The sequence below is a fragment of the Pseudorasbora parva genome, chromosome 6, assembly GCF_024679245.1.
Source record: "Pseudorasbora parva isolate DD20220531a chromosome 6, ASM2467924v1, whole genome shotgun sequence".
NCBI classification, from domain to species: domain Eukaryota; kingdom Metazoa; phylum Chordata; class Actinopteri; order Cypriniformes; family Gobionidae; genus Pseudorasbora; species Pseudorasbora parva.
This window is the reverse complement of record NC_090177.1, coordinates 39,665,050-39,679,202: the sequence shown is the minus strand read 5'-3', so window position 1 is coordinate 39,679,202 and position 14,153 is coordinate 39,665,050. Positions and strand designations below refer to the sequence as shown.

The 14,153-nt window shown below is 37.1% G+C and overlaps 1 protein-coding gene across 4 annotated transcripts in view; it reads right to left on the bottom strand.

The window, feature by feature from the left end:
- syt2a (synaptotagmin IIa) overlaps window positions 1-14,153 on the bottom strand; it is a 133,618-nt gene that overhangs the window by 26,278 nt on the left and 93,187 nt on the right. For all 4 annotated transcript variants that reach the window (XM_067446902.1, XM_067446903.1, XM_067446905.1 and 1 more), the window contains exons 2-3: window positions 2,758-2,979; window positions 940-1,100 (exon numbers count right to left, since the gene is read on the bottom strand). In XM_067446902.1, coding sequence (XP_067303003.1) covers window positions 940-1,100; window positions 2,758-2,979 — 383 coding nt within the window. The remainder of the gene's footprint in view (window positions 1-939; window positions 1,101-2,757; window positions 2,980-14,153) is intronic.

Below are 14,153 nucleotides of genomic sequence, written 5' to 3'. Positions count from 1 at the left end.
AATTATACGAACACGGCAAATGAATTGATGTGGCGGGAAATCTTTCATGTAGCCTTCCTGCTTTACAGGCAGCGAATGACGTACAACACTGAATATTTTATATTCCATGAATATTAAATGGATAAAAAATCTTTTCAGAATACCAACCATCCATTTGCTTGACCTAGAAGCTATATTAAGGATATGTGAGGTAGTAACACAGCCGGGTTTTTTTTTAAGACAGGCTTTGATGTTTTGAGATTGCTGAGTCTTTCAAATATATTGCTTGAGTAAAATCTTTAAAAGCATTAAACAAGTGAAAGATTCAGATTAGATATGTATGGAACCTTATTAGACTCATTAGCAACAGACGGAAATTAGGCAGTGGAAAAACGTTAATCTTTCTGTTTCTCTAAACACAGCCTCGACTGCAGTTTTAAAGGAATAGGTCACCCAAATGTTCAATTGAACTCATTTACTCACTCTCACATCACTCCAAAACATTTTCTTTTCTATTGTGAAACATAAAAGGAGAAGTTTAGGAGAATGTGCAAGAAGAACTAAATCTATATATTAAAAAAAAACTATAAAACTGCCATAAACATACAATAACATTATTACAACTGTATCTAAAATTAAAGTAGTTTTAACATTTTTAATTACTTAAAATACATAAAAATAAACCCTATTCAACATTTTATAAAGACTCAGTGATCCTAAAATAACACTGTTTTCTAAATCATTACATATTTACATTATCTATATCATTATGAATCTCCTACTTTTATTGTCTCGTAAAGAACAACTTGAACATTTTGTGTGACATCTCGTTTTATGTCATGACAGGAAGACATACGAGGCTTTATCTGAATGATTAAGTACTGTATGATGAGAGAGCTTATCATTTTTGGGTGAACTATCCCTTTAAGGCTGAAGAGCTTTGGTGTCGGGTGGTCGTACCTCTCCTCCCTTCATGTTCTTCATTCCCATTTCTCCCTTTCCTTTTTTTCCCTTCTTGCCTTTTTTCTTCTTAAGGCAGGTCTTTTTAACGATGCAAAAACAGCACGTGAGAATGAGGACCACAGCTACGATCGCGATGGCGATGATGGCCCAGGGAGGCACTAAAAGAGAGAAAGACGGAGAAAAAAGGGAGGAACTAAAATAGGGGCTGAAAATAAAAATCTAGCTTTGTCATCATTTGAAATAGAGTGATACATAATTTGAACTAAGTTGAACAAAATATTGTGCTTTTGTAAAATATAGAAAACATACAGGATGCGCTTTCTGCCGTCTCGATCTCCGTGGACTGGAGGGTGTCACAAAAATGAACCTGATACTTGCCTCGCAGACATGAGAAATATACCTATAGACAGCTTGAAATGTCGACTTCTGAACAAACCAGTACACACTGAAAACAACTACTCTCTGATTATGTAATCCGTATGAACCATGGTTAATTTGTGGTTGCCATAGTTTAACTACAATGATGCAGAGCTTTTAATAAAAGGTGGTATGACTTAAAAACCTTTCCAAAAAAAGAAGTACATTTCAAGTAAATTTTCCAAGTATACTTAAAGGGTTAGTTCACCCAAAAAGGAAAATCATTTCATTAATTACTCACCCTCATGTCGTTGGACACCCGTAAGACCTTCGTTCATCTTTGGAACACAAATGAAGATATTTTTGTTGAAAGCTGATGGCTGAGAAAGGCTTCAGATAGGCCTCCATTGGCATTCAGGACATTCCCACCGACCCATAAAGGCACTAAACACATCAATACAAAGTCCATCTCACTGCAGTGGCTGTACAATAATGTTACAAAGCGACAAGAATAGTTTTTGTGCACAAAATCAAAATAATGACTTTATCCACCAAGATATTGTCTTCCGTGTAGGATCTGCGTCATATCCCCGCACATGCGTCGAGTTCACGTCAATAACTTGGTGGATAAAGTCGTTATTTTGATTTTTGTGTGCACAATAACTATATTCATCACATTGTAACATTACTGTACAGCCACTGTAGTGAGATGGACTTTGTAACGACGTCTTTAGTGTCTTTATGGGTCTTGTGAGTGGGAATGTCCTGAATGCCAATGGAGGCCTATCTGAAGCCTTTCTCAGCCATCAGCTTTCAACAAAAATATCTTCATTTGGGTTCCGAACGAAGGTCTTACGGGTGTCCAACGACATGAGGGTGAGTAATTAATTAAATAATTGTCATTTTGGGTTGAACTAACCCTTTAATGTAGTAAGTATACTAATATCTACAGTGTATATAGTGATATACTGTATCTACAGTGGTGGGTGTAACACATTGCAAGTAACATGAATTGTGTAATCAGATTACTTTTATAAGTACCTAGTAAAGTAACACATAACTTTTCAGTGTACTTTTGTACAAGTTACTTTTTCAAATAAGTAAGTATTGCAAGTTACTTCGTTTTTTTTTTCTCCATTTATTGACCGACAGCTCTCTTGCCCCATGTTGAGAGAAATCTTGTGCAGAGGTGTCGTGTGCGCTGTGTGAATGTTATGGTTATTGTAGTTCTGGCACGTGATCAACTTAAGACGCGCAAATTACAAAACAATTTTGCATACATTTTGCATATGAAATGGAAACACCAACAAATGCATATGCAATAAGGTCAGCCAAAAAAAAAAAATCCTGTCCAAGAATTTTCAGCACTCATTTCTTGTCATGTCTACTAAATAAACCTAGTAGTAGTTTTTAGTCGCAAGCTGTTAGTTAATCTGTCCCATATAGTCATATACTCACGTGGAAGCTTGTCCATCTCATTGAGGAACTTGTTTTTGATGTCACCAAAGACATCGTTCTTGCTGACCGGGCCCTGATTCTCGGTGGAGTTGTCTGCAGGTGTAGAAACAACAGGGGCCATCGTCAGGACGCTGGCGCCAGTGGGCTCGGGGCCTACCATGGCTGCAGGTTTCTTCTTTAACAAGTTCCACTTCATGCTTGATGGCTGCACCGACAGAAACCCTGATGGGGGAAAAGAAAGTCAAGCTGAAATGAGTGTGATGATATATTTCTAAATCTATGAACACCTCAGACATCCTCTACATTGGAAACTGAATGGAACGACTTACTCCACTATGCAAATGTTGCCAGCATAAACAGTTACCGTAACTGTCAAATATGACATATGATCTCTTGAGTTTTGAAATGTTCCTAATAATGTGAAAGGTGATATGCTACCTGTCAGTAAGTTGGTGTCATCATTAATAGTGTATGACACGATTAAGTAAATTACCATAGTTAGTGTTTGAGTTATAAATATTATAGTACTGTCAAATCGATTAATCACAATTAATCGCATCCAAAATAAAAGTTTAAGTTTAAAAAATGTGTCCTGTGTATAATTATTATGCATATATAAATACTAGAGGTGTAATGGTACACAAAACTGGCGGTTCGGTATGTACCTCGGTTTTGAAGTCACAGTTTAGTACAAGTTCGGTTCAGCAGTTTTACAAAATTGCTTTTTATTTATTTTTATTAAACAGTGATTTCCTAAAAAAATTGTCTGTTCTTAAATTAATTCAATTATACCTGCAAGTTTCTTAAAGATAATGCTGTAATCTATAAAGGAAGCCCTTACTTGCACACTATAATTGTTAAGGTTAACAACAGAGAAAGCCCCATTTTTAGATATAATAATCAACACTCAAATAACACATTGTATGCGAACGTAAACTTCACATAAGGCATTTTTTGCATTAACTTCTAAATCTAATCATACAATTAAGTTGTTTCTCCAATTCGTTGTTTAAATATGATCATACACAGTTTCTGTCATTTTAAATAGGCTACAGATTTATTTAAACATACATTAAATAATCAAGACATCACTAACAGGTTAAGTAGAATATAATTAATATATAGGCCAATCTCGTGCATATATTTAGCGAAAAAGAGTTGATCTCGTGAACTCATGGCTGTGTTGACACTGAATGACTGCCTGAGGTAAAGTAAAGCTACGTTGTTTACAATCTTTTTTACTGAAGTTGAAACACCGAGTGAGCGATTACACGACATATGATACGTTGCACAAGTTGTAATGTATCCTCAACATACCTTAAGATATTAATTCATGTTTATTCTTTAGGAAGAGACGATCACGTTCACTCGCGCGCCGCGCTGTTTGAACTGACGCGCCTGAATCAGTCACGTCCCATTGAAGAGCGTAAAAACGGCATTATCGTTTGAACTTCGTGATAACATGGACTGAATATTTAATATGATGGTGGGAGCTCGGACTGAAGTGTGTTCCGCGCTTAAAACAAGCCGACTGTTAACTGTTAAACATTGCATTCCCCGTTCACGTGCACCGTACCAAAAGCTTATCCCTACACACAGATGCATACTGGTATTTACGGAAAAAAAGTAGTTATATGTATATATTTATACAAATGCAAATATTTCTTAAATATATAGAAGGATGAGTGCATATTTATGCACACGTTAATCATTAACTTTTGTTTTGTATGTGATTAATCACGATTAATTGATTTGACAGCACTAAATCCTATTAATTTATTTAAGTCTAATTGATGCAGGAAGTAAAATGCAAATGTTAGTTATTTCAGCTAACAAACATGAAAAGCAGCCTGTTTTATGCCCTGAAAAAAATCAAAATCCATAATGACAATATATTATGAATGGTTAAATATGGAGATCTATAAAAAAAGAAGACAAAAATTACATTTAACTTGAAATGTGTACTTTTTTTGCCCACTAATCAATTAGTAAGCACTGACTTACTAACATGTAACTTGTATAATTATCTACTAAAGCTTAATTTGAAGTGAAGCTAGTTTCTCTCAGAGGTAAAGCATATAAAAGTGTGTACGAGTGTGAAAGTGTTTAAACATAGATAATATCACACATAGACAACATCAGATGGAAGCGTAAGTTTAGGCATAAAGTAAGTAAAAGTAAAATAAAAATAAAACAACTCTCGCTATAAAGTTCCGGATGACTCAGCTGAAGCCGGTCTATCTGCGCCACAAGGAATAGTAAACATAATGAAAGCAGACTTAGGCCTCTGATTTCATTAAAACCAGAGATATAGGCAAACAAAAAGGATTTCTCATTTCTCAAACGTCAATTCTCTGCTCCAGTGGTGGAGAGCCTGTCCGTACCTATTGCATTGTGTGAATAATTTAATGAAGCAGACATTTCATGGGATAAGCCGTTTTATTATTCAAGGGCCCATTCCTGCACTGTGAATGTTTGGCAAAACGCGCTATCCTGCAGTTATGCAATCTGACATTGCATAAGTCAAGTGGCCCACAGACAGACTGCAGGAGGAGCTAACAAAAGAAAAGATGCAAAGAAGGATAGAAACCGCCACCGTGAGTCAGAGCTGCAGCCATCAGCCTCTCGAGAACGCCAGTTTGATTAACGACACTTCAGCACCTGCAAAGCTGAATGAAAACATCTGATGTTCACACGCAAGCAGAAGTTAAATTGTTAAATTGTACAATGAAGAAAATCCACTTTAAAATCTAAAAAAAGAACAGGCTGCATACTTAAGCCTCATGTGTATAAAGTTAGGGAATCCAATTTTTTTTTAAATATATTAAGAAGCAGTTATTGTTTTAAACATAAATGCTTTTTACATTGAAGCATAAAACAACAAATATTAGCTTGGTGTGAAGTGCATGGTGCATGTGCACTTAGTAATCTTGGTCCTAATTCACTTTTGCTAGTTTAACGATGAGAAAAACGGTCTGCACGCCAGATGCAGGGTCTGAAGGTGTTGTGCCTAATCTCTTAAAGTTAATGAGTCATGGGTTTTGGCCGTAATGTGCAATAACCAATCAGAGTCTCATCTCCCATTCCCTTAAAAAGCTAGTTGTGCTCTCACCATGGTGGAATTTTTACTTTTTTACATGCATTTTTTATTATTAGACTGTGTGTGTAATAAGGAGTGTATGCACATTGTGTACCCGCCTTATAGGCACTTACAAACCTGATTCCAAAAAAAGTTGGGACACTAAAAATTGTGAATAAAAAATATATATATTTTTTGCAATAATTTACAAATCTCATAAACTTATATTTTATTTACAATAGAATATAGATAACATATCAAATGTTGAAAATGAGACATTTTGAAATGTCATGTCAAAAATTGGCTCATTTTGGATTTCATGAGAGCTACACATTCCAAAAAAGTTGAGACAGGTAGCAATACGAGCCTAGAAAAGTTAAATGTACGGAACAGCTGGAGGACTAATTTGCAACTTTTTAGGTCAATTGTCAACATGATTGGGTATAAAAAGAGTCTCTCAGAGTGGCAGTGTCTCTCAGAAGTCAAGATGGGCAGAGGATCACCAATTCCCCCAATGCTGCGGCGAAAAATAGTGGAGCAATATCAGAAAGGAGTTTCTCAGAGTCAAGAGTTTGAAGTTATCATCATCTGCAGAGCATAATATCATCCAAAGATTCAGAGAATCTGGAACGATCTCCGTGCGTAAGGGTCAATACTGGAAAACCATACTGGATGCCCGTGATCTTCGGGCCGTTAGACGGCACTGCATCACATACAGGAATGATACTGTAATGGAAATCACAACATGGGCTCAGGAATACTTCCAGAAAACACAATCCACCGTGCCGTTCGCTGTTGCCGGCTAAAACTCTATAGGTCAAAAAAGAAGCCATATCTAAACATGATCCAGAAGCGCAGGTTTTTTTTCTGGGCCAAGGCTCATTTAAAATGGACTGTGGCAAAGTGCAAAGTGGAAAACTGTTCTCTGGTCAGACGAATCAAAATGTGAAGTTCTATTTGGAAAACTGGGACCCCATGTCATCCGGATTAAAGAGGACTAAAGAGGACAAGGACAACCCAAGCTGTTATCAGCGCTCAGTTCAGAAGCTGCATCTCTGATGGTATGGGGTTCATGAGTGTGTGTGGCATGGGCCGCTTACACATCTGGAAAGGCACCATCAACGCTGAAAGGTATATCCAAATTCTAGAACAGCATTTGCTCCCATCCAGACGTCGTCTCTTTCAGGGAAGACCTTGCGTTTTCCAACATGACAATGCCAGACCACACACTGCAATCAATTACAGCATCATGGCTGAGCAGAAGAAGGATCCGGGTCCTGAAATGGCCAGCCTGCAGTCCAGATCTTTCACCCATAGAAAACATTTACCGCATCATAAAGAGGAAGATGCGACAAAGAAGACCTAAGACAGTTGAGCAACTAGAAGCCTGTATTAGACAAGAATGGGACAACTTTTCTCCTCAGTCCCCAGTAGTTTGCAGACTGTTATAAAAAGAAGAAGGGATGCCACACAGTGGTGAACATGGCCTTGTCACAACTTTTTTGAGATGTGTTGATGCCATTAAATTTAAAATGAACTTATTTTCCCTTAAAATTATAAATGTTCTCAGTTTAAACATTTGATATGTCATCTGTGTTGTATTGTGAATAAAATATTGATATTTGAAACGTCCACATCATTGCATTCTGTTTTTATTAACAAGTCTCTCAACCTTTTTTGTAATCGGGTTAGTATTGAAAATTTGACAAATACAAAGAAACAACAAGTAACACTTTAATTTTTAACTTTTTGAATTAATATTAGGGGGACTGAAATAGTATTTTCTTCCAAAACTTTAAAACAATTTTTTTTGCAGTGTGTCGACTGTCAAAAAATGGACAAATTCAATAATAGTTTTGAATTACTTTGGCCTAAAATATGTACAATTATTAACATGACGTATAGGCTAAAGTATTAGCTAATTAAAATAATTTTGTATAATCCTGCCTGCTCTCCGCTATCCTATCAGAATAGACCTAATCTGCAAATATTAAGGATGTTTGAGTCACTAATATCAGAACAATCTCCGCCTCTGAATAATCTCAAGAAGAATTTGAATTGCACCTGACATATTTACACAATTGCTGAATTCAGAACCGCATACTAGTATACTACTGTTAGCCTACTACTATACAGTCTCTTTCTATGAGAGAAATAGTATGAGGAGTATGCAATCCCGAATTCATCACGACTCAGAGCTTGGATCAGTTTCAAGATTTAACAAATACTGACAAATAATGCACTTGTTTGAACAGCTTGCAATGAGCCCACAGCTGTCCAATTATATAATATTACTAATTCATGGTGGGGAAAAAAGAGACCTGAGTTCTAAGGAAATTGGCTGATTAAATGATCTAAAGGTAATTTCAACTGGATTACAGTAAAATTATGGAAATGCTCCAAATGGTAAATGACAGAAAAATTGTAGCTATTTGGGAAGTTAAGCAGTGAGAACTCAGGAGAAACGACTTCATATCATTTATCAGGGGTGTGACAAGATCTCTAAAAATGTCACTTTTTTTCCTGAGGTGAAAAGCTGTCTCATGATATCAACATGACAGAGTTGAGTTTGTGTCTCAAAACAACATTTTACAGTGCAGCGTATGATAGGCTAACTCATTGTCAGAAAGCAGAACTAAAGAACAGATTTTGTGCTGTTCTGTAACGGAGCTGACACAGAGACGATAAGACGATAGTGTTGCGAACCCAAGTGCAGTTTATTTACAGTGAAAATACAACATACAAAAACATGGAACAAACTAAAAAACTAAATACAAAACATGAAACAAACCATGACCTTGATGTTAAAAAGGCCCGGCAAACGGAAACTTGTAACAGCAAATTGGTTCAATAAATGACAAACATGAGGGCTTAAATATATGATACAGGGGAACACATGACTATGACAACCAATGAGAACATGACACATGAAATAAAGGAACCAATGAAACCAAGACATGTGTAACAAATTAGCGGAAGTGGAATATGAATACTAATGTATTGTAACTAATTACTATAAATTATAAATATTTGGATCAGTTAATAGAATTAACTTTATGTAGCAGAATTAATGTTACACTCATTTAGCCTGTTCATCCAGCAAACACTCAGTATTAATCGTGGACAGAAAAACAACTCTTTTACCGGATCACTGACCACCACAGAATCAATACTCAGGTGAATGTGCACAAATGGAAAGTGAATGAATGAAGCTGAAACATTGCTCCTCAGAATCACATCCTGTAAGTATGAATATAATTACTGATGTGTATATATTTTCTACCAGGCGTTCAAATATGTAGTTTTGCATTTTATATTGTGTACGTTTATGTCTAACGTCTAACTTCTGCTCATCAGCTGTGGGCCACTTTTACCTACAACTGTGTCTATTAATGCAGAGTATCTGTCGTTCTTACTACTTTGAGTAAAGATAAAGGATAGATTGTTTTACAAACATTAATGTTTAATCAGTCATTCACGTTAGTGTTTAGTTCAGTTCCCGCATGTGCACCGCAATAAATAAGAATAAACACATTGGTTTGATGATGGACTTACACGTGTTAATGCTGATGGTGAGGAATTACAGCTGCAGCTTCTCATAATGTACGTCAAAATGAGTCAATTCTCTGGAGGTTAGGGTTTGGGTTGAATAACTTGTTCTTCCAATGTTTCATCATCGGACTCGTGATCGGATGAATACATTAACGTAAATCCGACACCATTGTTTCTGTCTTTACAGTGTGTACAATAACTTTGGATTTGGATTGTGAGGATTGAGTAAGCATACTGAGCCGAAGTTCAGTAATGGGTGTTTAGCTTCTGACAACCGTTGCAACGAGTAGACCAATCACAACAGACTGGGCCGTCTGGCCAATCAGAGCAGAGTAGACCAATCACAACAGACTGAGCCGTCTGACCAATCAGAGCAGAGTAGACCAATCACAAAAGACTGGGCCGTCTGACCAATCAGAGCAGAGTAGACCAATCACAACAGACTGAACCATCAGACCAATCAGAGCAGAGTAGACCAATCACAACAGACTGAACCATCTGACCAATCAGAGCAGAGTAGACCAATCACAACAGACTGAACCATCTGACCAATTAGAGCAGAGTAGACCATTCACAACAGACTGAACCATCTGACCAATCAGATGAAGTTACTAATGGTTCAATCATAAAGCATGCATAAAACAGTTTGCTATTCAACAAAGCCAATAATGGGAACATGAGGGCTATATTTACACAGGACTAAGTACATAATGACACACCTGAAAGCAAAGGAGAACATACGATCATGAAACAAAAACAAAAAAAACAAAGCGAAAGATCACATAAGTGCAAGGTAATCACATGACAGGGCACATGACTATGACTAAAGTTCAAAATAAAAGACATGAAAACATGAGAAAGAACAAACCAAACACCAGCATGACACATTCAGTTGAATAAGACTGTTTTTTTTTCATCATTGAAGATTTCTTAAAAAGTGTTCAGATATTGTCTCATCTGTGTACTGTGTATTCTCGTGTCCTGTCTCATCTCGTGAGCCCAGTGTATCATCACCAGCAGCTGTAAAAGCCCAGACGAAAACTATAATGATAACCATAAAGTAATCAAAACAAACAATCAAATTGTAAAAGAATAGCTGAGTTCAACACCACTATAACGATAACAGCACAAAAGAACGATAATGTTGGAATCACTTTCAGAACAATTTATGACCAGCTGATGAAAAATAAAAACAGAATCCATCCTGCTTCAAAGAGCTCCAGCATTTAAACTGGCAGACGACAAAACTGCAGCATGCGCTTATAACTTTTGTAACTTTAGTGAGTCGAAAATGAAAAAACTTCAAGTGGCTTATAATGATGCACTAAGAATTGTGCTTAAAATTCCTAGGTGGAGTAGTGCCAGTGTAATGTTTGTGTCTAACAATGTGCCCACTTTTAATGCTGTTTTAAGAAATTTTATGTATAGATTTATGTGCAGACTGACAGAGTCTAAGAATTTCATCATTGTGTCCATAGTTGATGTTTCTAAGAGTGATACAAGGTACACATCTTGCTTTTGGAAATATTGGACCCGAAGTCTGTATATGTTTTAGAAATGACACCTGATGTGCTCATTTTTAACTTTTTTTTTTTTTTTTTTTGTATTATTGTGTGTATTGTGTTGTCTTTATGGACCTATGTGTCTTAAATAAAAGTTGATAATAATAAAAAATAAACAGAATAATATTGTGTTTGTGGATGCTAATGTATTTAATAGTTATCATTATCTTTCTTGGTGTGAAGGGGTCTTAACTGTGAAGACCGCCCTCAACACCTTCCAATACACCATATTTTAGACACAAAATCTGAGGCTGAAATAAAAACCTCATCGTCTAAATCAGACCATAATGAAAATGTGATGCAATGTGTGTTTGCACTTTCCTCTCCTTGCCTTTCTTCTAGAGTGTCTCGTGTGTGTGTGTGTGTGTGTGTGTGTGTGTGTGTGTGTGTGTGTGTGTGTGTGTGTGTGTGTGTGTGTGTGTGTGTTTAATATGGCGATATGATCACTGGACTCAGTGAGATTGAGATCTATCCCCCTGTTTGTACTGAGGGAGATAGAGATGTGCGAGAAGCTCGTGTCCGTGCCTTTTCTCTGGGGTGACTCCAAACGCTCAGAGGACAAGAGACACTTTGCTTTTTATGGGACCCATTATCTTCACTGCACTCGCACTGATTTTACAGCTCTCTGAGATACTCCTGCTGTTTTATCTGTGCCACTGCCAGAGCACATATTGTAAATACAACGGAACAAATAAACAGATACAAATACAATAGAAGTCTGGCTCAGATAAAGCAGTCTGCTCTGTGTGAACATTACGTCTAGGAATAATCAGATGTAATCAGCAGAATGGACTTCTATTTTATCCATTTCATTTGCCAACAAGCTCACTGGCTATGACACATTTGACTTAAAGTTTTAGCAAGCGCAAATAAACTGGATCCGGACAAGTGATCTAGGAACAGAAGAAGCTAAAATGGACTTGCTCCAAAGGACTCTTTTGGCAGACCAAATCAAACCTTTGGAGATGCGTCTAAGATATGCTGAATTTCATAATGATAATTGCTTCAGGGCATCTGCCAAACTTCTCTTGTTCAGTGTGGGAGGAAATTCTCCAAGAATCCACGCAAACTATTTGCATTCACTGTACATCTGTTATTGCTTCTTAAAGATGATACGATGATCCATTTTATGACATTGAAGTTTGCATATCAACTACATAAAGTATTTGAGGGAAACCATCCCATTTTTGAGAACATCAAAAAGAAAGAACAAAGAATGAATGAAATGATACTTTGAAAATGAAGCCTTTAACATTTTATTTTGCACAGTGACTTTAATTTCAGGATAAATAAACCCATTTCACCCCCTGCCCCATTCTCATTATAAAACAAAAGAAATGCGCAAAAAACAAACAAACAAACAAAAAACTGTGAAGTTGCACAGCTTTACTATACAGGTCCTTCTCAAAAAATTTGGATATTGTGATAAAGTTCATTATTTTCCATAATGTATTGATAAAAATTAAACTTTCATATATTTTAGATTTATTGCACTCCAACTGAAATATTTCAGGTCTTTTATTGTTTTAATACGGATGATTTTGGCAGACAGCTCATGAAAACCCAAAATTCCTATCTCAAAAAATTTGCATATTTCATGAAAAGGTTCTCTAAACGAGCTATTAACCTAATCATCTGAATCAACTAATTAACTCTAAACACCTGCAAAAGATTCCTGAGGCTTTTAAAAACTCCCAGCCTGGTTCATTACTCAAAACCGCGCAATCATGGGTAAGACTGCCGACCTGACTGCTGTCCAGAAGGCCATCATTGACACCCTCAAGCGAGAGGGTAAGACACAGAAATACATTTCTGAACGAATAGGCTGTTCCCAGAGTGCTGTATCAAGTCACCTCAGTGGGAAGTCTGCGGGAAGGAAAAAGTGTGGCAAAAAACGCTGCACAACGAGAGAGGTGACCGGACCCTGAGGAAGATTGTGAAGAAGGACCGATTCCAGACCTTGGGGGACCTGCGGAAGCGGTGGACTGAGTCTGGAGTAGAAACATCCAGAGCCACCGTGCACAGGCGTGTGCAGGAAATGGGCTACAGGTGCCGCATTCCCCAGGTCAAGACACTTTTGGGCGACAGAGAAGCAGCACTGGACTGTTGCTCAGTGGTCCAAAGTACTTTTTTCGGATGAAAGCAAATTTTGCATGTCATTCGGAAATCAAGGTGCCAGAGTCTGGAGGAAGACTGCGGAGAAGGAAATGCCAAAATGCCTGAAGTCCAGTGTCAAGTACCCACAGTCAGTGATGGTCTGGGGTGCCATGTCAGCTGCTGGTGTTGGTCCGCTGTGTTTTATCAAGGGAAGGGTCAATGCAGCTCGCTATCAGGAGATTTTGGAGCACTTCATGCTTCCATCTGCTGAAAAGCTTTATGGAGATGAAGATTTGGTTTTTCGGCACGACCTGGCACCTGCTCACAGTGCCAAAACCACTGGTAAATGGTTTACTGACCATGGTATTACTGTGCTCAATTGGCCTGCCAACTCTCCTGACCTGAACCCCATAGAGAATCTGTGGGATATTGTGAAGAGAAAGTTGAGAGACGCAAGACCCAACACTCTGGATGAACTTAAGGCCGCTATCGAAGCATCCTGGGCCTCCAGAACACCTCAGCAGTGCCACAGGCTGATCGCCTCCATGCCACGCCGCACTGAAGCAGTCATTTCTGCAAAAGGGTTCCCCACCAAGTATTGAGTGCATAACTGAACATAATTATTTGAAGGTTGACTTTTTTTGTATTAAAAACACTTTTCTTTTATTGGTCGGATGAAATATGCTAATTTTTTGAGAATTTGTGAATTTGTGAGTTTTGGGTTATCATGAGCTGTCTGCCAAAATCATCAGTATTAAAACAATAAAAGACCTGAAATATTTCAGTTGGTGTGCAATGAATCTAAAATATATGAAAGTTTAATTTTTATCATTGCATTATGGAAAATAATGAACTTTATCACAATATGCAAATTTTTTAGAAGGACCTGTATTACAGTATAATAGTCTAATGGTAATCACAACTGTGGATAATGGGAAACAAATAATAACTAAATCTGGAATATATATGATTATTTGAAAGAGTGGGAATGTGCTTAATAAAAAAAATTAAGTAAAAAAATATTGCTATATTACTAAAGTAAATCTCGATGGTCAAAGGCTTGATGTTATTCATGCAAAATGTTATTTCTTTCTTACTGATTTTTC